Raw genomic sequence first — 25,960 nt, 5'->3', positions numbered from 1 at the left:
CTGGATGAAGCCAGGACGACCAGCAACATCTACTGATGAGACAATGGCAGGTTCTTTCCCAAAAAGTACAGCCTGTTGCTTTATTCAGGGATTTGTACATTGCAGCCAGTTAGGGGAGACGGGAAAGGGGTGCTCAGTGAGAGGCAGATGGCTGGGGGGAAATGTGCTATCAACCGTTTTTTTCTTTTTTGGTTAAAGAAAAAAAACTATAATCAATATCCCACTCATAAGTAAAAGTGGGATGGGAAACACTTGATTGTAATCTGGCATTTATGTATATCTTCTCATTTCATATGTACAGTTTATTTGGGCACTGCTACCGTCCGTCCATCGGCAGAATACCTAAAGGTAAAAACAAATATCAGGAAGGAAGAAGTATTAACAAAAGGAAGCTCAGCAAGGTGGCTCCAGGCGGGCGGGGGCCATCAGTAGAAGCAGACGGTGTGCAGGAAGGTCCTGCCGCTCTTCTCCTCAAACTCCTGCAGCAGCTCGTCAATCTCGTTCTCCATGTCCTCCGTGTGCTGGATCTGGAGCCAGAGGAGAGCCGCCCTGAGCTGCCCGCGCCCAACAGGCAGCCCCACCCTGCCCCGGCCTGGTGCCGCCCGTGCGTGCGGGGCGGGGCGGAGGGGAGCCCGACAGGGACGGGACACGGAGCGGCTGCAGCAGGGCGGGTGGCCTCAGATGCCACACATACGCGCACTGCAGACGCTCGCCGCCTGCACTGCCCCCACCCTGAAAATGAGCAGACCCGACCCAGACAGTACCGGCGCGGGCCCGGTCAGCCAGCAAGGAAGCCCAGGGGCCGTCCCGTGCACTGTAGCGGGTTAAGCAGCGCCTGTGGCCCCCACCCGCCAGCTGCCACTAGCGTCTCTCCCGGCTGTGAGGCCCACCGTGTGTGCGGTTAGATGTCCCCTGGTGGAGAACCACCGCCCTGGAAGGAGGCGGCCCTGCCAGGGGACAGCCCCAGGGTGGTCCGGGGCCAGCTCCTCAGCCCGCCTGTCCTGGCAGGGGCTGGCCTGCGGCCGAGGCCCCTCGCTGCCCCCCATCTCGGCCTGTGAGCAGTGCCTCTCCTCTGCAAGCTCTCGCCAGCCCGACCCAAGTGGCTGTCACGTGTGCTATTTCTGGGACGTGTCAGCCCCTTCAGCCCTGTCTTTTGCATGATGGCCAGACCATGGGAACAACTGCTGGAGCTTCAGCAGCCACCCTGGACCATGAGACACCTTGGGAACAGAAGCTGTGCCGGGCAAAGTAACAAGAGAGCAGGGGCCTGGGCCCCTCACACAGCAAACCCGTCCAGGCCTGCCTGTCTCCAGACTTCTTGGTTAAGCCTCGTTTTCTTCACTTTTCTATCACTCACACTTAGTTGGCCTAAATGCAGAAGCCACAGGCCAAAGATATGACCAGACATATGAGTTGGGTCGGTCCTTTTGTCCCATCTAAGAGGAAATGTTTGGCTCTGAGCACAGCTGCACAGTGGCTGCAAAAGCTCTTGGGGTTTCCTGTACAAGGGAAGATGCCCAGGGCCACTCGGGGAGGGCTGGACGTCTGGAATGAGAAGTGCGGGGGCAGAGAGGACCAGAGCCCTTTGACGCCATCTCTGGGGGCTCCTGGGCTCCTCTAGCTGTTTGGGGTCTTGGCAGGGGGCCTAAGTCCTGGGAGCCATCTCCACAGAAGCCAGACCCCGGCAGGTCACTCACCCCTGCAATCAACCTAAAACGCTCAAAGGTGCATTCTTTAGCCAGAGCTGACTCGGTGACTCTCACCTGTGGGCACCTCTGCATTTATGGGTTTTAACGTTTGGCAGTAAGCGGACCGTGAACCGAGCGGTGTGCTCGTCACGTTCATGCTGAAGCCCTTGTGTGCACGACGCAGGCCCGCCCAGGGCCCGATACTCACGCACTGGCAGAGCTCACAGATGAGGAACGCCCCCAGGGTGGCCTCTTCGTGGTTGTCCTGGATGTCCACGTTGATCACATGCACAGGCTGGCACGTCTCCTGCTCCCTAGAATTCAGATCTGACCGTGACAAGAGGACGGAAGTCAGAGGCCTCAGAACAGAGCGCAGGAGGCTGTGCGCTGCCCAGCCTTCCTTCGGGGATGCAGTTAAGGACCAACATCAGAGCATCTGACCAGGCCGAGCACTCCCCCCCACCCCCAACCCCGGGAGGAGCCTCACGCCAAATACGGCTGGGACCGCAGGAAAGCTCGCGCTCATGAAGCTGGACCCCAGGCCACCTGGTCACACCTGCCAACTCCAGCCTGTCCCGCGGGACAGCAGCTGACAGCACCCTCACTTACAAAGCACCAGGCCCTAGTCCCTCTGCACCACACGTGCTCTTGCTGTGCCACAAAGACCCTGAACCCGCACTGTGCTGTTGGCTGGCACAGGTGGTTTTGTCCTGGTGAACACGGTCAGCCCCAAGGCCACCATCTCCTGCCCCCACCCCCTCCCAGGGCCCACACAGGTCAGGGGCCCTCTGTCCACCTCTCTGTGGCCTTGCCCCATTTCCCCCGCCTGCCGGAGCCCACAGACGCACCGGGAACCCTTCTCCAGCCCTGGGCCAGGAACAGACACCACGCACAGGACGGCCCGGCTGCCTCAGAGGCGCTGGACGCACAGCAGGACAGAGGGCACGGCACAGGGCCTGGCGCTGCAGCTGTTGCGCTTACCTTCCACCACCTGGTCGTACACCCGCTCTTCACAGGTGAGGATCAGATCAAACAGATCTTTGCAGTTCTGGAACCTTTCTGGCCGGGGCTTGATCCTCTTATTTCTGTCCAGCATGTGTAAAATGCCATTCTGCGTGTAGCTGAGTGCCCGAGTTAAGGAACTCTGGATAAAGGCCCCGCTCCCCCCCAGCATCCGAGTAGGCGCAGCCACCCGCCCCCCCCGCCCCCAGCAGGAGCATCAGGGCGACGGAGGCACGTGGGGGCAGGCTGGGCCGCAATCCCCCATCCCGCAGGAGACAAGTCAGGTGAGAATGCTCGCCCCCAGCCCAGCCTACTGGCTGCCCTTGGACCCACACCTCTCCAGAAAGCAGACCTAGTGTCTGCAGCCTTCTCCCAGGTCCGTGTTTCCCCAACCAGGGATTGAAGCTGCACCCCCTGCAGTGGAAGCTCAGAGTCTTAACCACTGGGCCGCCAGGAAGTCACTGATGGCCTTTTTCGTCCTGCAGAGTCTTGGCAAACGCTCATGCTGAACCCAAGCCCTTTGGCAAAGACAAAGCTAACCTGGAAACCCAATCCCAAGCCTAGCTCAGCATGGCAGTGAGAGAATCCGGAAGCCCACCCAAGGGAGGACACGAAGAGCGTCCAGGAGGGAGAAGCCTTGGGTGAACTGAGGGCAGAGTGAGGGGAGCCCAGGCCCAGGACCTGGAAGTGCCGAGTCCCTTGGAGCTCGGATGGGCCACACAGGTCCCGCAGTCAAGGTCTGTGCCAAGCAGGTGGCCCTGAGCTGGAAGTGCCTCCTCTGGGACCCTCCAGACAGGACCCCACCCCCACCCCCAACCCCGATGGCTGTGTCCTCGGCCCCAGGAGAGGGCTCACTGCCCCAAAGACGAAGCCCGTGGTCTCTAAGGGTCATTCTGGATAGTTTGAAACAAGCATGTTGTCCACTCTACTCGGACACAGATGAGCTGATTTAGGAACTCTGAGGGATACATTTACTGTCTTTCCCAGATTTTAAGTTATGAGAGTTTATTTCAATGAGCTCGTATTACTCAAAATACATTTCCTACCTTCTTGGATGGTGAAAACGGCTTTTAAAATACATTTAATTAAGAGTTTTCACTTGAAAAGACACTCGACTGTTAGCTGTGGGGCGTTTTTGGTTCTTGCCATTTTTTAGACAAGCGTAATAACCACGGCCACCTCATGCTGGCCTGCGTCCCCGGGCTGGCCCTGCCGCCTCCTGGCTGCCCACAGCGGCTGCGCTGCTACATCTCGGTCTTCCTCCCCAGAACCTGGTCCTTCGGACACCTGGCATCTACGTCCGGCGGAAAGACACAGGCCAGGGAGGCCCCACGTGGTGCAGGGCTGGTGGTGGAGGCTCCCTGCACTCCCACAGTGGCTCCAAGACCGGCCACCCAGACAGCCCGGCTTCAGGTGACACCAAGGCTCACGGTGACGGCTCCCTCAGAGGGGAGGCCACCAGGTGCTCGGGGGGCTCCTCAGGGTCCCCAGCAGTCTTGCAAAGCCCCTTCCTTCTTTCCTTGACCCTCAGTTATGCACATAGATGATGTAACAAATGAAAGTCAGCTGCACATAACTGAGGACAAAAGGCCTAGTTCAGAGATCAAAGCCTCACCTTCATCAGTGTAACAAGGAAGGAGTAACAGGGACCTTTTGAGACTATTTTCTGGCAAATCCCGGATACGCAGGGCCCAGGCCGTGGCAGGCAGGACCAAGGACAGCGCATGCTGGGTGCGGGTGTGGGTCCTTGAGGATGAAACGACGAAACACTGGATTCCCAGGGACCTGCCTGAACTCCCGCCTCACACCAGGGTGAGACAGGAAAAGTGGGGATCAAGATGGCGACAGCTGTCTGCCACCAAGACAAAGCCTTCATTAGGGCCTGGCTTCTGAGGGAAGGCCCACGCTCTGTGCACGGAGAGAGGGAGGGAGGGAGGCAGGGGGCGTGCTCACCCCACGGAGGCTGGGATGCTGCAGACTCAGGGGCCGAGCACTCCTAGCTGAGCCACGACCTGCAGGGGCCAAGGCAGCAGGGCCCCGGCCACTCGAGGCATCTGCACCGAACCCACCAAGGCCAAGCCCGTGGACCAGAGCTGCAAGGGAGCCGGGCAGCCAGGACCACCCCCTGGGGCCCTGCCAGGTGGGAAGGACACGTTAGGCCCCTAGAACCACTCCCACCCCACATGGGTGCTCCCCCAGCCAACAGCGACCTTGGGCCCAGAGGCAGCGGCAGGCCTGGCTGACCACAGTGGGTAAAGGGCCAGCCGACCTGCCGAGGCAGGAAGCCTCCTTTAGGGAGGGAGAGCTGGCTGGGGCCTCCCTTTGAGCTCACACGCTTGTCAGAAATAAACCCCCCAGGCGGGGAAAGCTAGCTCAAGAGCCCAACCCAGGCGGACGGAGGCCGAGGTGGGTGCAGGCAGAGAACACGGTGTCTGGGCCCCTGCCCCTGCCCCACGTCTCCTGGGCTGCGGCTGTGCGCCCCAGCTCACGCCTGGAGCCGCTGCACCTTCAGAGGGCGGGTCTCCCCCTCTCACCTGGGACAGATGAAGGGCGGCGTGGGCACCTCCTCTGCGGTGCAGATCCGCAGCTCCTCAAGAGTGGGGGCCCCAGAAAGACGAGAGGTTCTGTCTGCCGCCACAGGAAGTACGACAACAAAGGATCGTTCTGAAACACTCTGGGGTCCTACCCATCAAACGATGCAGACCCTGTCAGCGGAGAGCACGTGCTCTCGAAACTGCTACATGAGCACCGGCAAGCCTGCTGGAGCGACCCCGCGGGGGGCACTCAGATTCAGGATGGGCCCAGGGACTGTCCTGAGGGGAACACGGCAGGCACAGGGGGCTTGTGTCCAAAGTTCAAGGGCAAAAGGCAAACATACCGGCGGGTCTGAGATGCACCCAAAGGGACCACAGACCGGCCTTGAGCCAGGACCTGGGCCTGGAGGCTGCCCGTCCGGAATGGCAGAACCTGCTCTGACCCGGGTGCCCGAGGGCTCCAGTCTGTTCTAGTTCAAGGCAACTTCTCAGATGTGAGGTTTAGCCCCCAACCACGAGTTCATCCTACATACGTGTGCTCAGCACGGAAAACAGGTTCAGCTGAACGCTTCTGTCTCAACAGTGATGCTGAGAGATACGGGCCTGACAGTGCGTCCGGCAGACGTGACTTCTGGGCGCCCGAGGCAACGCCTTCCCGAGCCCTCGGAGCGCAAGCACATCATTCCTCCTGCTGCCCCAGCCCAGCCATGTGGGGGGATTCGGCGAGGATGCGGCTCTGCTTCCCGTCGGACAAGGAGGGCCCGGGAGGTGGGCAGAGGGGGCCAGGCCGGCACAGAGCAGGCCCCGGTGCGCGGAGCCCATGCTGGGAACCTGGGGTCAAAGCAGAGATGCCCCCTGTGAAGGCAGGTGGCTGAGGGCAGAGGCTGGGGCCAGACCAGTGAGGAGACGGATGGGCCGATTCCAGGGCAGGGGTGAGGCGCCGACAGAACCCACATACGGGGTCAGACGCTCCCTCGGAGGTTTAACAGTGGAGCCCACGCCCCCACGTCCCCTCCCAGCCCAGGGCCCAGGCCTCTGCTGAGGACCGGCCAGGCTCCCGCTCCCCCAGGGACAGAAGTACTTTCCTTCCCAGGGTCGGAAGTGACACACCTCAGCCTGGTCGCCCACAAACATCACCCAGCGCACGTGATGGAGACAAACCTGGGAAGAGACAGCCTCGGAACACCGAGAACAGAAGCAGGATCTCCAGGTGGAGTCAGAACCCCGAGGAAGTGGGCGAGGGGGCCAGGGGCAGTGCCAGCCGAGCCCTGTCGGGAAGGCGCTTCCGGCAAGTGGCCTCCCAGGCCCGCCGGCCGCCACCACCTGTGTTCTCTCCCAACAGCCAGGCCCGGGAGCCCGGCTCTGCCCCCGCACTGGGGCTCTGGGAATGGAGTGGGCAGGGGGTGGCTCGGGCAGGCCCTGGCTGGACCGTTGCGGTGTGTGCTTCACCGAGAGAGGATGCCCTCGTCCGAGCTGTTCCTCGGATGCTGACCAAACGGAGCCCAGGGACTTTCAGCATCAGCACCTCTGCCCCCCAACGGCACCAGGCGTTTCCTGCCTCGAGGCTTAGCCCGGGGTGTGAACCCAAATCCCACGGCTGGAGCTGGCCAAGTGGGCTGTGCCCCAGAACACGCTCATCCCAGGCATCCTCCAACCTAATTCTACCTCCAGTACTGAGCTTGATCCAACTGAAACAGAAGATGCAAAACCCCTCACACAGGGGCCCAAGTGCCTCTGGGGGAAGGTCCTCAAAGACAAGGACCAGCCCCCCGCTGGCCTGGACGGGTGACCACTGGCCAGCCACGGGCAAGAGCTGGGGCTTCCGCAAACCCACTGGGCCGAGCACAGCACCAAGGTAAGCAGGACCTCGTGCCTCTGGAAGCCCACGGTGACCTCCCAACTCCAAATCCAGGAGTCTGGACCCTTGCTCAGCGGCCCTGCGCTCTTCTCTGCTGGATTCAAGAATCCACTCAGAGCCCTGCCCACCTGTGGGGCTTCCCTCTGGGGTGCCCGTCCCGGGGAAGGGGGAGGCAGCCAGGAGCTCCCTCCCTACACATGAAGCCTCCTGGGCACTGAGTGGATGCGCAGCTCTGCAGGGAAATGGGCCACCCCATCTTGGGAACAATTTAATCATTTTGCTCAAATTTTAGCCTCACTACCTAACGACAACCTCGCCACCTTCATTTCAGATGGGCACCAACCGCGGCTGCACGGGTCCAGCCCTCACCCATGCCCTCCCTGTGCCGCCAACAGTCTGCTGTCACAATACCCCCAGCGTTTTGTGTCAGAGCCATTAGCCTCATAGGCCTCGTGGAAAGCACAAGCCCAAGAAGCACAGCCACTGGCCACTGGGGGGCAGGACGGGTGACAACCTCGTGTCTGTGAAACGGCCACTCCCCAGACGGAAAACTTAAGAACAAACTGGGTGCCTCAGACACACGTGCTGCACAAAGGACGCCCTGGAGGACAGCGCAGGGAGCCACGGGATGCATAACTGGGCCGCTTTTTGGAACAGGTGTCACGTAGAAAAAGAATGATGAAAATTAGAAAAACAAACCTCTTGAGCAGCATGTGCAGAGAGGGTGCTCCAAACGGCCTGAGGCCCGCAGGGACCAGAAGCCTGTCTCATGAGCCGCCCGTGGGGCCGGGGCCGGGCGAGCAGGGCCACAGGCAGCCAGGAAAGGGCAGGACAAACCGAAGCAGAGGAGCGACTACAACTCCCCAGACTGCAACCAGGCAGCGAGGTCGCTTCGGTCGGGCCAAAGTCAGCAAAAAATGAATTGGGAAGTAGCAAATACGTTTCATCCGTAATCATGTTCTACACACACCAGTCACAGGCCCGGCTTCCAGAGCACGTCCCGGTCGTGTGGAGCCCCCCGGAGGGCAGCTGCCATCCCCCCCACCCCCCGCCAAGAACACAGCCTGGACCGGAAGGCGAGGAACACTCACCCGTCTGATCGACCAGGGCCCCTCCACCAGCCCTCCCGGGACGGGCGCAGCATCCTAGGGGCTCTGCTCGCCCGGCCTCTTCTGCACGGGGCCTGGGGCCCGGGAGGCAAGAACCCGCCATCCCTCTTCTTCAAAGGAAACACTCCCTGCACAATGGTGTTAGAAACAAAACAAAACAGTGACGGCCAGAAAGCAGACTCTGCAACCCTCCAGTCCAATGTCTCCTCCTCAGAAACCCGACCTCAGAAGCCGCCTTAAGTCAGCCTGAAGGGGACAGATGGCAGAGACAGACAACACCGTCTAACCAGGTGCGGCTTTAGCAGACTTTAAATAATACAAGTAGGGCTTCCCTGGTGGCGCAGTGGTTGAGAGTCCGCCTGCCGATGCAGGGGACACAGGTTTGAGCCCTGGTCCAGGAAGATCCTGCATGCCGTGGAGCAACTAAGCCCGTGCGCCACAACTACTGAAGCCTGCGCTCTAGAGCCCGCGAACCACAACTACTGAGCCCGTGTGCCACAACTACTGAAGCCTGCGTGCCTAGAGCCCGTGCTCCACGACAAGAGAAGCCACCGCAATGAGAAGCCCGCGCACCGCAACGAAGAGTAGCCCCTGCTCGCTGCAACCAGAGAAAGCCTGCGTGCAGCAACGAAGACCCAATGCAGCCAAAAATAATAAATAAATTTATTTTTAAAAATAAATAAAAGTGGTAGACCACTTGTCCAAATAGGGTAAAATGCTACATTTATTTAAATTTAAGAGGAAGCTCAAGAAAATATTTTTTTAATAAATTGGCTGAATAAAAATGCAATGGGAAAAATATCTTTAGTCTTAGTGTTTTGTTTCAAATAGACACGTACCTACCCTCCAGCTGTGTGACATCATAAAAATTTTGATCTCAAAACAAAAGAGAAAACCTGAGTCCTAGGCTGGAGCATTTTACTTACTTTTTGAGAAAAACCCCTCAGGTCATGAATTAGTCTGCAAATACCAAATCACTTCTACATAAATGGTTCAAAACAGACTAAATCCCAAACATCACAGGGCGGCGGGGGGGTGGGGAGGGTGCGGTGGGGGAACAACGTGGTGATGCTCTAGGTGCCGATCTCCTGGCCGCCTACCGCCCACCTCCAAGCAGTGCCCGAGATCCACCCCAAACACTGTGAGTTCAAGGAAAAATAAAATGACCCCCACCCTCACTGAAATTCCACTTACTGAGTGATTTAAGCAGGAACAGCACCAAGCCCAGGGTGGCCACCGACCCAGATGTCCCTGGATGACCCCCCGTGCTCCCTGCCGAGCCCTGGCCAAGCTTGGCGTTCTCGAGACCACGCAGTTTGCACAAGAAACCAAACCGTCTGGCTAAGACGGAGGGAGGGTGGGGGGCAGGCCCAAGAGGCCAGTGGTCATTGCAAACCAACCCACCTGTGCCCAGCAGGGTTCCCCGTGGGGACCCGCCAGGGTCGAGAGGCCTCTGAGAAACACAGCAGAGGAAGGAAGGGCCGCAAGCCTCCCAGGCAGGAAGCAGCCGAGAGGAGGAGCGCTGCCGAGTGTCCCCAGCTACCTGGGACACACCAAGGGCTGCCCGACATGGCCTGGCAGAGCCTGTCCTGACAGACTGTCCGTTCTTATTCAGGTGGTCATGGTGACGCCCTGCCTGTCCTGATGGGGCTGGGGTGGGGTGGCTGTGCTCCTGCACACGAGCCAGGGGAAGGCCGACGGCGGAGTTCAGGAGCTTACAGGTGACGCCCACGCACCAGGGAGATGCTCCACGAAGTGTCCGCGGAGATGGTGCTTTGGGGCCAGATTCCTCGAGCCCAACCGCGTGGCAGGGAGAGGCCCTGCCCTCAGACACGGACGTGCGACCCAGACCCTCCCTGAAGGCCCCCATGACAGTGCTTCTCTAGTTTCCAGGATGTGTGTCCCCAAAGACGCCCTGCTCAAGTCCCTCGCTTTAGAGGATGGCATCAGGAAGGTGCAGGTTCACGTGTGGACGGGGCATCTCGGGGGCAGGAGCCTGGGGCACCTAATGGCGACGCAGCTTGGGCACAAGGCCGCTGGTGTACGCACTCCTTCAGTCTCCATCCACATGAGGAGCGGTCAGTGCCGAGGTGGACATGGCTGGACCCCGTCAGGGTTCAGGGCCAGGGGGAAAGCCGTACCCACGCGCTGCTGGCACCTAGACCCACACCCGCCCACGGCAAGGCCCGCCCAGCCCACTCCCACACCTCCTCAGAAGCCCTGCCCTGAGGCGGGGGGGAGGGCATTCCTGATGCCCACCCGGCCCCCGACCTCGGAGCTGACACAGCTCACCCGGATTCCCACCGGCCGGCCAGCCCTCCAACACTGGCCACAGGCCACGGCCACCTCAAATTCAGACTCCAGACACATGCCAGGTGCCAACGGGAGGGGGCCAGAGCTGACTACTGCTCCCCCCCGCCAGGGAACCCTGACAACGCCTCACCTGTTATGGATGGAGACACCCTCCCCTCCAAGGCACCCAAGTCTGTGTTTTCACGGCAAAGCAGCATGGATGCAAGAGGTCTCCCTCGAGCCACGGGGCTGGGGCAGCACAGGGGCCCAACTGCAGCCCCCCATGGCTCTGAATCGGGCCCCTTCCTCCCTGGAGCCGGTGGGCGAAGCCAGGGCAAGAGCAGGCCGGTAGGCGGGCGGGTGGCGCTGCAGCTGCTGTGCGTGGTCACGAGAACACTCAGCCACCAGCCGTGGGAGCGGCGTCCTCAGCACACCTGGGTATGAGCAAGGCTGACAGCAAAGAGCTTTAGGCTTGAAATACTCTCAAAGGGTTGTGGCGACTGCTGGGACCCTCGAACATGAAGAGCCGATGCACCACAAGCTGTCACGAGGCCCCACCGCTCCTGAGGCTGGCGGCGGGAGCTCTGGCGTGGTCTGCAATGGCCTCGCCACCCCGGTCCCCAGTCAAAGTGAACCCACCAACGCGGGCTGCGGCGTCACCCACCGGCTACACGCTGCGTCTGCACCCCACCTGCCGCAGGCTGTGGGGACCCCGACCTGCCTTGCTGTCGCCTCAGGAGGGACCCCGCAGCCACCTCGGGCAGCCAGCTGCTCGACTCGGGGCAATGCCTGTCAGACATGCAAGCTTCTCTTCCGGCCACATGTGAAATACCTGAAGGCCTTAACTTTTATTTTAAGCCTGAGTGCTTTTCTAAAATCCAAAAGCTTAAGCATCAGTAAAACTAGATCAGAGTTTCCCTGGGAACCAGTGTCTGGCTTAGGAACACACTCATGTGTTAAACAGACACTGTTTTCAGTAACCACTTGAAACCACAGCTGCCAACCAGGGTGAAATGAGATGGGGTCAGATAGGCGAGCTCACGCCAGGCACGCACGGGGCCAGTGAGGGTGACCAGGGACCGCCCACGACGGGGGTCAGGCAGGACACGCTGAAGGTGGGAGCCCAAGGGGCTTGGACTTGAAGTGCAGGAAGTGTCCTCAGGGCAGGGCCAGGCAGCCACCCCATGCCACCGAACGCAGCAAGAGAAGGCGAGGAGGGTCTGACGAGACCCCAAGAACAAGGTTCTGGAAAAGCCCAGGGGCCTTGAGCAGGACGGAGCTGCTGTGTCCACTAACCTCGTACCCAGGATGGAGGCCTGGAGGCTGTGGGATTTATACTCTTAGAAATTACATTTATTATTACCTTTTACTCCAAGACAACAAAAATTGCACAGTGGAGAAGTGAGTATACACATAAATTAACCTAAGGCCTAAAAGACAATGAAATTGAGAAACTGAAAATGAATAAACAAATAGTTAAAAAACAATCTAACCCCAGAGGTATTTAATTACAAAAGAGCCACAGGAGAAAGAGGGAAAGTATGCGAGATACAAGTTCAACACGCAGCCTCCACTTACAGGGTAAAGTCAGGATCTGGGCGAGTGTTAGTTGTATCTGCACTGAAACTCACTGTTTGGGGAGCAATTGGTCACATGTATTAAAAATCACATGAACTATATTTAGAGCTACACATTCACTTGCTTTTTAAGACAAGTGGTTTTGTAACTCACAAAGCAATTATCCAAAACCAAGGAAAGATAGCTCTCCTGGAGCCGTGAGGACACTGCCAGCCTCACCTTTCCTGGCGGCCCCTCCTCCGTGACTGGGCCCAGGGACCCTGTTCCTTAGGTCACAGATTGGCCAGTCTTACATTTAGAAGAAAATGACTTATCTTCCCCCAAAAGTGCGCCAAGTAGGCTGAGGTTCAGCTGCAGATTCTGCTCAACTGATGCTGGAGAGCCCGGGAGGAAGCTCAGGTGTGGAAAGTGGCTCAGGCAGAAAATGGAAAGATCTGGAAGCCTCTACCAACTTGACACAGGAGGTGCACTACAGCCCCCAAATGGAACACCAAGTTTGAAGCTGCTCTGTATTCAAAAGGACTCCAAGGCAAAGGGATGAAAAAACTTAAGGTCCACGGGAACATTTACACATAAAAGAGGACAGCTCAACGACAACGACAAAAGGACAGCTCAACTTCGGACGTTAGGCAGAAGCTAGCTCCTAAAGACCCGTGCTGTACGACCTGTGGATCAGAAACGTCCAGAAGAGGCAGAGCCACAGGCGGGGACTGGGCCAGCAGCTGCCAGGGGGCTTCCTGGGGGGAAGACATCCTACAGTCTGCTGAGCGCACAGCCCCGTGGACCCGCGAAGCCGTGCACTTGAAGCAGGTAGATCGTCTCACAGTCAAGGACAGCTCCCGCCTTAGAGGCGTCCGAAGAGAAGACCCTCTTACATGCCCGGGGAGGGTCAGGTGAACCCAGATTTCCTGCACTATCGTTGAGAGTTCCCACAGGGGGAGGGAAACGTAAACCTCACCAGGCTGTCTAGCTCCTCACAGGGCTGGGCGACATCAGGCAGGTGCTCTGCGGCCACACCTGTCACCGCAGGACCGAGGCCGCAGCCTCTCAACCCAACCCACTCCTGCTTGTGGCGAGAAAACCAAAAGCAAAACCCCTATTTACAGCCAAATAATGAACAAATAAACTGCTTGGCTACTAACGACTACAGACCAGAACCCACTGAGGGCTCGAGAACCACAGGGTCCCAGGCCCCAGCCCACAGGGCAGAGCGGTGCCCAGGCAAAGCCCGCAGACGTCTCCAGGGCCCATCTGTCCCTGCCAGCCACTTGGCCTCAACTCCCCGGCTCTGCCCAACAAGGGGCATCTTCTCTTCCCTGAAAATTCAAACATTTACTGAATGTTGTTTTATCCTTGGGTTTCATCTTACAATGTTTTCCTAGCTATGCACTGTAAGTTACAAAAGCCACTTCTGCAAATGTCCAGGTATTCTATGCTACAGATTTAGGTTTTTACCTCTTGTCTGCTGTGTCCTGAGCACATGGGGAAACGCGGGGCTCCCTGCCCCACACCTGATCACCAACCCTGCCCAAGTTGGCAAGGCCTCTGGCCCCCCACCCCCTGGCATCCTGCCAGCGTCCCAGTGGACTCCCCGTCCCCCACTGCCGGCAGATGCTCCTCTGTTACTGGCCAAGGGCTGACTCAGGCAGAGCTGAGCATAGTGCCAGACACAGCCTTGTTTTGCCCCTTCCCACCCCACCCAGAAGGTAGAAATCCCACCCAAGTGAAGCCAGCAAAGCGACAAGGCTCCCTCCCAGAGGCTCGTGAAGGGCAGCCAACGCGGGGGGGGGGGGGTCTATGGAGGCAACTCCCCTACACGGGCCCGGACAGCAGGCACAACCATCCCCTGGACTGGATGCTGCTGGGGAGACCACGGGCCTGTACAGTCACCCCGAGAGGAGAGTCTGAGTTCTGAGAGGCTGGGCTCTGCCCCTTCGTTTAGAGCCACCAGGGACACGCACAAAATCCCTCCAGATTTGGCCTACAATGTGTAAATGCTGCCCATTCCCAGAAGTAGCTCTGATGTGAAAGACCTAACTTACAATAATTAAGGGAGTACAGACTAAGTGCATTATCTGTTGTCGTTTCTCTTGTTGAGTTTAAGTCTTTAAAAAACGAATGGTGCTAACTGAACAATAATCTTAAAAAATACTGGGTTGGCCAAAAAGTTCTCTCCGGTTTTTCTGTACCATCTTACCCTACAGAAAAGCCCAAAGAAATTTCTGGCCAACTCACTAGATGGGGTCTCAAGTTAAGCTTATCAACAGAGAGTTTTCAGTGCGAGAACCAAAAGCCTGGAGTTGGATCACAGCTTTCCCAGGGGAGCGGCCGTGGCTGGCGCCTCTCCACAAGGTTAGGACGGCTCTCACCACACGGCACCGCCACGCGGAGCCCAGGACACGGCTGGCATCTCCCCGGCAGTATGCAGAGCTGTTCCTAACGTGGTCTGCGCCTTCTGAGAAAGGAGTGTGTGCGCAAGGTGCGCTGCAGGGTCTCTTGGGGCTCCCACACCCCCGGGAGGGCCTTGGGACTGCATGGGGCAGCGGAGGGTGCTGCTTCTGGTGGGCGTGAGTCCTGGACCCCCAGCATCAGTGCCCGGCTGGGGCACTGACGAGAAATACCTGCATTTCTGCCCCAATGCCCCCACCCGACGTTTTCCCTTGCAGCTGGGGAGGAGCGGGCACGGGGTGGAGCGTGCAGCAACCACCAGCGTCCAGTGCGTTTTGCTGGAATGACCTCCGGGGCCCCTCGCAGCTAAGTAATCTATAGGTGTACAGAGAACATTCGTAGTTTATTCACAATTGCAAGAACGCCGAAGTGAAGGAAGCTTTCCACCCGGTGTCTATACTTCTCTCGCTTGGGATGTGTCTGGTCTCCATCCTGAGAACCACCGTCACTCATGGTAACATGAGGTGTCCCAGGAATTTAAAGCAGCCCGGGGTGACCGTGAAGTGTCTGGTCAAAACCCAGCCAGCAAGGATGATCTTAATATCCACAGCCTGGGGTCACATTCAAACGAATCTGGCTTTAAAATACCTTCCTTTCCCGTGAGTCTTAGGAAGCAGACAAAGTCTGTTTTGTCTCTTCCTGAAAGGAAGTCAAGTCCTTTCAAATTCCCTGCTTCTAACATGCTTCCTTCGGCACCCAATGTGGCCCTCTCATGAGCTGACCCTCCAGAAAGAGCACCAGAGTGTGAGGCAGCCGCCCGTGAACCAGTGCACACCCACGCCCACACCTACCTGCAGTGTGCAAAGCCACGGATGGCGGGGTCCCACCTTCCTCACCTAAGCTGCTCTAATACTGTACCACAACCTTCCCCGACTGTGTCCACGTGGACTGCAGCCCACGGCCCCGAGTGGCTCCAACCTCTGGATGGTCCCGTGAGCACCAGAACAGAAACCCAGTGACCCCGCACACCTCAAATGGGCCGCCGCGTCCCCTGCCTCACAGGTGCCCCTGAGTGGTGCCCACAGGTGACACCTGTCAGAGACAAGCACACAGGGTTAAAGGGCAACCACTGGGATGCAGTTCTTTGTCTTTCCTAAGGAGATCGTTGTACATCTGGTCATATGTGGTTTTGAAATCATAAACGTTTGGCTTGTCGGGTGCTGGTCCTGGAAGCTTCACATGAGTTCCTGTTCCAAAGGACCGGACGCTGAATCCTCGTTTGCTGAAAGACACAAAACGACAGAGAATCACAGTTGGACTAAATGAGACACAAAATGCTAAAAAGGAAAATGAAATGGGAAATGGACTATAAGAACGATTTTGTTGGTCTCAAAGAACACGTTTCTCAATTCTTAACTCTAAGTATTTTATTTGCAAATTTAAAAAAATCCTGTAGCACGTTACACAAAAGCTAGGTGAAGCCAATCCCAACAGGAGACAAAGGATCCTGGAACGTAGGGGAACGAGGTGGATGTCTGTGATGGCCACAGGATAGACACGTGGTAGAGGGAAGATTTCACCTAGAACGTCTTGTCATCTGACTCCTGTCCTGGTCTCTAGAAGGAAACCATTTGTCCAGGTTTCCAGCTGCCATGATGCAGGCTTCCCAGGACCAAGAATAGAGTTTCCGGAGCCCCGGAACAGAGGGACACTCCCCCGGCCTCCTACCTTGAGGCGCCAGCTGCGAGGGCCAGAGATAAGGGAATGGCTGAGTGTCTCCTAATAAACTGAGGGAACCTCCCTGACAGGCAGCGTCCACGAGCCACAATCGCACCCTAAGCAAGAAAGGTCATCGCACACACTGCGGCCCCAACGCCATCCTCACTCAGACCCCAGCTGCAGACCCCATGTTCCCTCAAACTCACAAGCGGTGAAAGCCAACACTGGGAGTATTCAAAGCGTCTACGTGAAATGGCCTTCTCTTCCTAACCTCGTGTTTATACATCACTAAAACGTCCGTGTGGAAGCATCCCTGCCTGCCAACTCGGGAGCAGGCCCCAGGCCCACCAGCCCCGACGTTCTCCTCATGGCCCCGCAGGCTCTGAGGCGGCCGCGGTCACTGTCTCAAGCTTTTTTGTACATTTTATTGCAGCTCAGGGGTGTCTGGCCACATCTGGAGGCCCACGGAGGAGCGAACGTGTCCATGCACACATGTCCCAGCACGTGGGGAAGCCCAGGTCTGCAGGCGCCACTCCCCCGATCCCTCGTGGGCACCGATGCCTCTCTGCTGAAAGGCGGACAAATAAGGGAGGAAACCTCACTCGGCCCCCAGCGCCTGTGGAGCGAGACCCGTGGTCTCTCCCAGCAGACACAGCACTTCTAGAAGCCCAGCCCGAGAGTCACTGTCCCTCCCACAAAAGACAGGAAGGACCCACAGGTCACTTGCTGTCACTGTGAGAATGGGGAGGGACGCGAGGAGCGCAGCCACTGCGCCTGGTGCGACAGAGCCTCACAGACACACGTTTTTAAAGCACTTCTCATCCGGTTTGGGTCAAACACCTTGCCTGAGTCCTCTGAAGCTGGTAATGTCCCTCTGTCCCTGGAAGGCCCGAGCTGTGCCCTCAACCAGGCCCCAGAGGTCACTGTGATGGAGAACACGGGGGACAACAGGCACGATTGAGGAGTGAATGGGGCCATGGCCACCTGAGCTGTAAATGGACAACAACCAACCCAGCCCCAGTTTACGTGCAGCTCCGGGCCCCGGGAACACGGAGGCTGGAATGCAAGGGCCCAGCCACGCGGGCACCTCCACCCACAGGCTCCAGCAGGTGCCCAACAGACCACGTCACCCAACCCGTTTCCTCACCAGGTCAGGTACGTACAATAAAAGAAATGTTCTCTGTCAAAGGACCAACAAGGCAGGGATGAAGGCCCCCTTGACAACAGCCGCGCGGGGGTCACACTCTCCCAAGACAGTGACCGGGAACAGGTCACGGCCACGGGCGCCATGGGAACACACAGCAGTGGGCCACGCTTGTCTTGCTGGCTTCATGATTTGCCACTACTCCACAAGAACTGCCCGAAACAGAGAGCTTATCCTCATAGTGCCAAGCCCCTCACCCCAAAAATACCCTGGAGGGAGCAGGTCCTTGAGAGAGGAACGTGTGCTATGGAAAAACACTAACCCACAGAAGCAAGGTCCCTGAGGGCTTGGAGCTGAGTCCAGTCCCTGCAGAGGGAGCCCAAGGTGTGACCCTGCCAGGAAGCGACACAGTGACTGCGTGAATCCAACTGCTCGACACACTCCTGGGGCCACCCCGGGCCTGTCTCCAAAGGCCACGTATCTGTTCACAAGATCTTGGGAGAAAGGCCTGTCTTCTGGTGGACGCTTTAAAACAAGCCATTTGAAACCAAATAATGAGTAAGTTAAGTAAGTGAGAGAGAGTGCCTTTACAGGTCAGAATGAGAAACCACGGCTGAGACCACTTTTCTCAGCTAGCTACCCAAGAAGCCTGCTCCAAAAGGGGTCCCAAAAATCATTTGGGGGAACCGTGGGAAAAACAAAACGCTTCCCAACAAAAATAAGTGAAAGATTCATTTAGACACAGTTCCTCCATCACTTTTTTAAAAAAAAATCAGTATTTCTACATCTCAGTCATCCCTTTGAGATACTTACTCATAATTAAAGAACTTATTTACATGAGCCCAACTCTTAAACCTAAGTTCAAATTTATTAAAATGAGCCCAAGCACAACTACTCTTGAAATACATTAATGAAATATATACTGAATAAGTCTTAATTTAGCCAGGCAGCAGCAAAGGAGACTGTTAAATCCCCAATGGCTAAAGTTTTAAGACTGAAAAACCACCACCACTTCTACTGGTGGCAGGTTAGCCATTCCATTTTTGATCCAATGATATTTTCTGGAGCTTACTCTATGTGCTGGGGATTCAGCAGTGATTGAAACAGACCTAAATCCCTCTCCTCAGATGCTCTGGGAGTGGGAACAAAGTAGGTAACCCTCCAGGACACAGGACGGGGGAAGCGCAGAGATGGCAAAGCTGTGGGGCTGGGGGTGATGGGAAACAGGGTGCCTGGGGGCTCCCAACACATCCTGCACCCCGTAATGCAGGCCCCAGACAGGACCCCAGGGTGTTCCTGGGGTTGGCGTAGGGCATGTGTGCCACTGAAAAACTGCCCATAGGGTTCCCAAGAGGCCCTAGGTGGAGAGGTCCCAGCACAGGGTCTCACATGCCCCTGCCTCCTGCCGGGGCAGCGAGCCTGAACTGCCCGGGTGGACAATCTCCTTTCCTCACCTCCTGTCACAACAGGGGCTGAGGCGTGCGCTAGGTGTCCAAGTGAAACACTGTCCATATCCTTAAAAGTAGATCACCCCAAAGATAACCTGGGCCCATTTTCCACACAGCTGATCCCTAACAGGGCTTCTAAGAGGATGCCTGCTAGGTCTCTGAAAGGCTGGGTGAGGTCTCTCCTACTAGAAACCGTCAGGGGAGGGGGGCCGCAGCTGCCCTCTCCTCACTGCCCTCCCTAACTGCCTGAAATGTTACTCAAGCATATTTAAAAATAAAATGAAACCCCAAAAGAGGAATTTACTGGCAGAAGAATTTAAACTGCACACACAAAATGAAACCCAGTTTGTTCTTCCCCCAACAAAATGGTCACAAGTGGCAAAAAGGCTAGTTAACAACAGAAGCCCTGTTTCTTCTAAGCTCATGCAACTGACAAAACAGCCCATCTTGTGTGTGACTATGTACAGTGACGATGTGTTTCTCACATAAAAGGACTGAGCGCTGTAAAAATATTGCTGACCACTGAAAGGCTTTGTCTCAGGGGCCAATTATTCTGTATGTTAAACAAATCTTCCAGACAAGTATTTATCAAACTTGTCTTTATAGCTATCAAAAATCTATCAGAAAAATATAGAAATTATGTTACACATTAAGATACAGAAATGTTAAGTTATAGAAAAGATTACACTATCATAAAAAACATTGGGGCTTCCCTGGTGGCGCAGCGGTTGAGAGTCCGCCTGCCGATGCAGGGGACACAGGTTCGTGTCCTAGTCCGGGAGGATCCCACATGCCGCGGAGCGGCTGGGCCTGTGAGCCATGGCTGCTGAGCCTGCGCGTCTGGAGCCTGTGCTCTGCAACGGGAGAGGCCACAGCAGTGAGAGGCCCGCGTACCGCCAAAAAAAAAAAAAAAAAAAGTTGAATTTTGGGAAACAGAATTGTTTCAGTTGTTATCCTGATGCCTAAAGGTAAAATAATAAAGTTAAAATGAATACCAATCAAGAAAACACCCAGGGCTTCCCTGGTGGCGCAGTGGTTGAGAGTCCGCCTGCCGATGCAGAGGACACAGGTTCGTGCCCCGGTCCGGGAAGATCCCACATGCCGCGGAGCGGCTGGGCCCGTGAGCCATGGCCGCTGAGACTGCGCGTCCGGAGCCTGTGCTCTGCAACGGGAGAGGCCACAACAGTGAGAGGCCCGCGTACCGCAAAAAAAAAAAAAAAGAAAACACCCAAATTTACAGTATGGGTTATGCCATTTTTTTTCTATTTTCTATAGTGTGGTTATTAACCTAATTCAAAGCATTATTGTGGCTAAGACTGAAATCCTAGACCACTGCAAACCTTCTGAAAGTAGGACCTGTCTCTGAGTAGGACACAAGATGCTTACGAGCATAAGTCACCTTTACTACAGGTAAAATCGCCCACTGCTTAATCAGCCGTTTCTAGCTACACAATGACCTCATGCTTACCCAACACAGATCAACTGCTCAAGCACCATCACACTATAACGCCTGCCTGCAGTTTCACTGTGGTATAGCCACAAGCTGGGAAGATCAACTTCCTGAAATGTTAATATTCCAGTAAAGTTGATGTCACCCCTAGTAAAACGTCAGCCTAAGCACTTCCCAATGTTTTCTAGGGTTTATTTTATTCTCACCCTCCCATAGGTCAAGAAGAAAACAAAAGGCCTCTCAGCATGAGATCACCATGCATGGAGCTTGTCAAACGTGCCACTTTGTTTAGCGCCCAAGAGAGCTCCTGCTTAGATGTCCCTGCTCCAGGCCAGCTCTTCCTCGACCCTGGCTTCTCGAAGGCCAGCTTGCTCTGCCGGCCACTGTCGGCCTCCCCAGGGTGCAGGGCCAGCAGAGTAGGGCCTCAAGATCTGGTACTTCAGCTGTTCCAGTCCCAGCACTGCCCTAAGCGCTACTAACCATGGTGAACCCGCTCAACTATCTTCCCTGGGCTCGACCTGTTCTCACCTACAGAAGGTTGGAGATGATGATCCTTAAGGCAGGGGAAAATGTTTTAGCTGCTGGAACTGATACCATGCTTGGTCTACCCAGTTTCGTCTCAATGTTCACATCCAAACAGAAATCTACCTTCTTCCAACCAAGCCTTCTGCTCTTAGTTCTGCCTCCTGAAGACAAAAAGCAAAAAAACAATGCAGAGTCCCTTAAAATCTATGATGGCAAACGTGTCTCCTGTAGGCACCTCTTCTAACCTTATACACACAATTTCAAATCTTCCACCTCCCCAGATAGTTTCCAGTTTACCTTCCTCAAGTGTACCCAGAAACAAAGTATCAAAAATGCAGCCAAAGGGGCCGCAGGGGATAGCGGACAATCCCTCCCTAGTTTAGAACAAGAGGCTTCTGGAAATGTGTTCAAGACAAGGGGAGAGTTTAGCACCGTCTGGGAGAGTGCTGTGTCAAGCCGCCTGGGCTCACTCAGATCCTGTGTTCAGATCCCAGCAGCCCTGAGACTCAGTCCCCTCTGGGAGAGGCTGTCTGAGTACCTCCATCCCAGTGTGGCTAGAGTCCACATACTCTACTCATGACATTAAGACTTGAGCGCCCCACCCCAAATCGGAGAATAACAGGACCTCAGCTGACTGTCGCACTCCCCGCAGCCTAGATCCTCCTCCAGCCCGCGTTCTATCCCATCAGTTCTGTCACTCATCCGTCAGCACTGGAGCCCCTTGTAGCCAGATCCTTGCTGTCACTCATGAGCTGGGGCTTCTTGCTCTGGGTATTATCTCCTCACCTGTGTACGTGTGCACATCCTAAGAGTTGTGAGGACGAAATCAGATGGCATTTGCAAAGCACCTGGCACAGAGGAGCTCAAGAGACTGATTCTAACCTTTTTTCTTCCACATCTGCAGCCTCTCTGCTCATCTTCCCAAAATCAAACTGCCCAGGAAATTATGATTGAAAACAGTAATTTAGAGAAGTCTTTCTTTAAAATCTGTTTTGAATTGCTACGATTAAAAACAGCTTCCAGGGCTTCCCTGGTGGCGCAGTGGTTGAGAGTCCGCCTGCCAATGCAGCGGACACGGGTTCATGCCCCAGTCCGGGAAGATCCCACATGCCGCAGAGCCGCTAGGCCCGTGAGCCATGGCCGCTGAGCCTGCGCGACCGGAGCCTGTGCTCCGCAATGGGAGAGGCCACAGCGGTGAGAGGCCCGCGTACAGCCAAAAAAAAAAAAAAAAAAAAAAACCACCTTCCAAAAATCAGCAGGCCCCTTGACCTCTAACAGAGAGTTTGGAACAAAAAAATAAATTAATTGGTTCCAAAGGGACACCTTAATCCACAGAGTACAAAGAACAGGAGGCTCTGTGGAAATAAACATAGTCTTCCTGCACCCCTTAAAAAACCTGAATGGCTCCAGGACTAGTATTTCAAACAATTTAGTCTCAAAAGATCAAAAATGATCACCCCAGGGAACATTATGACTAGCTCTAGAAAACGCCAACATTTATTAACACTTGTATTTGACTTCTCAGAAAAATACAGCCTGAGCAGATTTTCAAGGGGGCAAAAATAAAATTGGGTTTCACTAATAAATGACCTAGCGTGCATGCTTGATCAACTACATTCCTTATGATAGTTCATTTCAGAAGTTTTCCTATGCATAGTTTTATTTAGTTGTAACCAAACTGCATACACAATTTTCCTGTTTTCACTTATACATTTCTTTTTTTGGCCATGCCCTGCAGCATGTGGGATCTTAGTTCCCCCACCAGGAATTGAACCTGTGCCCCCTGCATTGGGAGCTCGGAGTCTTAACCACTGGACCGCAAGGGAAGCCCCTCATGGTACCTTTTTTTTTGTTTTTGTTTTTTTTTGCGGTACGTGGGCCTCTCACTGTTGTGGTCTCTCCCAACGCGGAGCACAGGCTCCGGACGCGCAGCCTCAGCGGCCATGGCTCACGGGCCTAGCCGCTCTGCGGCATGTGGGATCTTCCCGGACTGGGGCATGAACCCGTGTCCCCTGCATCGGCAGGCGGACTCTCAACCACTGTGCCACCAGGGAAGCCCTATCGTACCATTTTTTAAAATTTATTTATTTATTTAATCGTACCATTTTTAAATGCTTTTCACAATCATCTTCAAGGCCTAAGTCTCTAAATCTTTTATAAGCTCTACTAGTTGTAACAAAAACCATCATATAAATTTCTTAAACATCCTTTTAAACCCTGTAAGTTATCGAAAGAGATAAAGCCATAAATAATTTTCAAAAGTGAAAACGACACAAAAAGTTGTTCAATCTCAACAGCAATTTTAAAACTAAAGGGCGAGATACTTTTGCCCCAGCAGCATGAAAAGATATAAATAATGCCCATATTGTGAGGAAATGGGAATTCTATAAACAGGTACTTTTCTGGAAGGCAGTTTGGCAGAATGTATGAAAATGTAAAATATGCCTACTTTTTGACTCAGCAATTTATGCCAAGGAAATAACTAGAAAAGTGTACAAAGATACTTAAAATGGCACAAGAATGTGGACATTATAAAACTGAAAACCAACCACCTGTTACGGGGAGTGGTTACCAAAGTGACTGCTGCACAGGATTGCTGAGTACTGGCTCATGGTTTTGTAACCACTGCTATTACTCAACATGAATAGATATGTTCAAATCCAATGTATAAAAATAAAAGCAGAAATGAATATTGAAATCAAACTATGTTCACGTTCTGTGGAGAGATTACCTAACAGTGCTCTGGCCTCCCTTCAGTGTGTGTCCGGATGCCTGCAAGAACATCCAGAAAGAAGGGTGTACCCCAAAATGGTACCGTGATCCTTATCTTCTTCATCTTCTATATTTTCTACAGCGAGGATTTTTTGCAACAAGCAAATACTATCATTTTAACAAAGGAAAACACCCCCCAAATATAAGCATTTTAGAAATTAAAGATTCACGTCTAAAATAACTTCACATTCATGATACAAATAATGTATGTTACCCTAAACTTACCTCCTTTTGCCCTCATTCTGAATCTACTTTTCTCATGAGTAAATTTGAAAAATAGTAAAATGGGTAAAAGTACACAAGCATTCCTACTTGGTGATTATTTGGGGGCTCTTCTGCACCCTCATTTCCGCAGGAGACCCAAGGCTGTGCCAGTTACTTTGAACTAAGCAAGGGCTTAAATCTTGCTGGTGACTGTCTCAGGGCTATCAGATAGGCAAGACTTTGGAACTGATTTACTAACAAAGTTGCTACAGGAAATTTAAAAACATTTCCTTTTGTAAGATTTCACCCCAACTTTGTTATGCAGATAGAGAAGAGCTTAAATAAAGGATCACCAGCCAGAACCAGCAGAATGAGGTGGTCTCCAGATCACTTGTCATTCTAATTAAAGACGTTAAATTTTATTTTCCTTGAATAATTTTCCTGGAGCGTGAACCTTGCAATCTTTTCCTTAAAGTTACCACTTTTAGTGACTCTGAACAGATAAATGCAGTTTGGGGATCAGATCCAGCACACTGTAGTTCTTGCACTTTTCCAATTTTAAAACAACTTTACAGTTTAAAAAATTCTAGTTTAGAAACGAACTCCACATTGGTTTGTAAGGTTCGAAGCATATCACACTAGACCAAAAAACAACATTAACTGAATACTGCAGACAGTGTGGTAGATGTTAGGAAGAATTAAACTCATAACTAGCAGATCGTGGACACCTGGTGCGTCCAGCTTCATTAAAAACGAGGGGCGAGGGAGAATTCTGATTTCCCCAGGAGAGTCAAAGCTGACTGCCGTAGTAGGAGAAGCAGCGAGGCATGGTTGTCCTGTAATGTCCACATAAGAAAACTTCAGAAGAAACGGCAGTTTCAACTTTTACTATCAAAGTTGACATGTACACCAAACTTTAACTGTAATGCAAGGTGTCAATTTCACATTCTGTAAAGTGATTTTGAACGAAAAAAAATTTATCAAACGGGAATAAAATTTTATTAAACATATACAACACCGGCGTCACAAAAGGGGAGTTAGCACTGAAACGTGAAACCAAACTCACGTGTGGTTCAGAAATTATCGACTGGAGATTTTCCAAGGGAGGAGAATGGATTTTTTTGCATGAGACTTGAAAAATGTAGATAGAAGCAAATACACAAATGCATGAAATTAAAATAGGCCATTTCCGTGTTTTTACGACTTGTTCTATCCTGAGATCCTGTCGCGCAAGTTTTCCATATTTGATAAAAAGGCGACACGCCCTGGACACAACCGGCCTATCCTCTCGTGGACCCTAACCTTCGTCTTGCAACTTACCGCCTCACTGCTGAGCATTTTACAGAGGCCATGATTTTCAGATACACAGACGTGCGTACGAAGTAGACGCGAACAGCATCAGCCTTTCAGGTTTACTAGCAGTTTGAGGTTTCAGCGACCCGGAAACATTTCGGCTCAGAATGTGAATTTTTCGCGACGCTAAGCACACGTGGGGGACCGCGCGGCGGACCGAGTTTTGTCGATTCCTCGCTGCGCTCGGCCCTGTAGCCAACGAGCCTGGAGGCGGCGAGGCCTCTCGGCCGTCCTTCGGGGGCCGCCGCGCACCGCCCGCCTGGGAACCTGGGCCGCCCAGCACGGGTCAGGGAGAACCGGGGCCGGGAACCGCGGCCGCCGCCACACAGCACGGGCCGGGAGCCGGAACCGCCCAGCACGGGCCGGTCGGCCGGAGGGACGGCCGGTCGGCCGGCGTCCGCGGGGCGCGCTGGGCCAGGGCGGAGGCCCCAACTACCTGAGGATGTTGTGCGCCTCCATGCTCCGGTTCTGGTTGCTCGAGCACACCACCGCCACCCGCAGCGGCGATGACGGCATGGCGGCGGCCGCACGGTCCGCGACTCCCGCTTCGGGACTCCCACCCAGCCGCGCCGCTTCCGCGCGAGCAAGATGGCGGCCCCGGCGCCCGGAAGTCATTACGCGAAGCGGCGGCGCCGGCGACGTAGCGCGTCAGGACGCGCGGCGCTGGCGTGTGTACGGCGTCCCAGCGGCTTCCCAGCGCCGGCCTAGAGAGCTGGACCGCGGGCCGTGGGAGGCCCAGCTCTCCGGGCGCCAGACCGGCCAGCGAGCGCGCCGCTGCTTCGGGCGCGAGCGCCGAGGCCGGCGCTTGGCACGGAAGCCTCCTGGCGCCCTGCGTTGGCGTCCTGACGTCACAAGCCCCCGCCGCCGTCTCCGCTAGTGACGCGCAAGGCGTCGCG

General features: G+C 54.8%; 1 protein-coding gene across 3 annotated transcripts; it reads right to left on the bottom strand.

Moving 5' to 3' along the window:
* Window positions 1–51: 51 nt before the first annotated feature.
* SSU72 (SSU72 homolog, RNA polymerase II CTD phosphatase) lies at window positions 52–25,823 on the bottom strand. Of its 3 annotated transcripts, XM_049714185.1 has the most exons (7): window positions 25,501–25,639; window positions 20,739–20,896; window positions 19,756–19,922; window positions 15,588–15,731; window positions 2,670–2,809; window positions 1,897–2,015; window positions 52–527 (listed from the first exon to the last, which is right to left on the bottom strand). In XM_049714185.1, exons 3-7 carry the CDS (start codon window positions 19,887–19,889, stop codon window positions 426–428), a joined length of 639 nt encoding a protein of 212 aa, XP_049570142.1. In that variant the 5' UTR covers window positions 19,890–19,922; window positions 20,739–20,896; window positions 25,501–25,639; the 3' UTR covers window positions 52–425. The 3 variants fall into 3 exon arrangements, with proteins under 3 accessions (XP_049570142.1, XP_004272331.1, XP_033288556.1); XM_004272283.3 differs by lacking the exons at window positions 19,756–19,922; window positions 20,739–20,896 and having other exon boundaries at window positions 25,501–25,823; XM_033432665.2 differs by lacking the exons at window positions 19,756–19,922; window positions 20,739–20,896 and having other exon boundaries at window positions 52–342; window positions 25,501–25,823.
* Window positions 25,824–25,960: the final 137 nt, after the last annotated feature.

Source organism: Orcinus orca, chromosome 1 (assembly GCF_937001465.1).
Source record: "Orcinus orca chromosome 1, mOrcOrc1.1, whole genome shotgun sequence".
Lineage (NCBI taxonomy): Eukaryota > Metazoa > Chordata > Mammalia > Artiodactyla > Delphinidae > Orcinus > Orcinus orca.
Note: the sequence above shows the minus strand (reverse complement) of the source record. Positions and strands in the feature narration are given on the sequence as shown.

Bases quoted from the DNA above. Each gene is read 5' to 3' on its own strand.
- SSU72 (XM_004272283.3), bottom strand. From the start codon at position 25,679: ATGACTTCCGGGCGCCGGGGCCGCCATCTTGCTCGCGCGGAAGCGGCG. The intron at 2,016-2,669 runs GTAAGCGCAACA...TGTCACGGTCAG, and splicing joins GTACGACCAGGTGGTGGAAG to ATCTGAATTCTAGGGAGCAG. The intron at 528-1,896 runs GTGAGTATCGGG...CTCTGGCTCCAG, and splicing joins TCTGTGAGCTCTGCCAGTGC to ATCCAGCACACGGAGGACAT.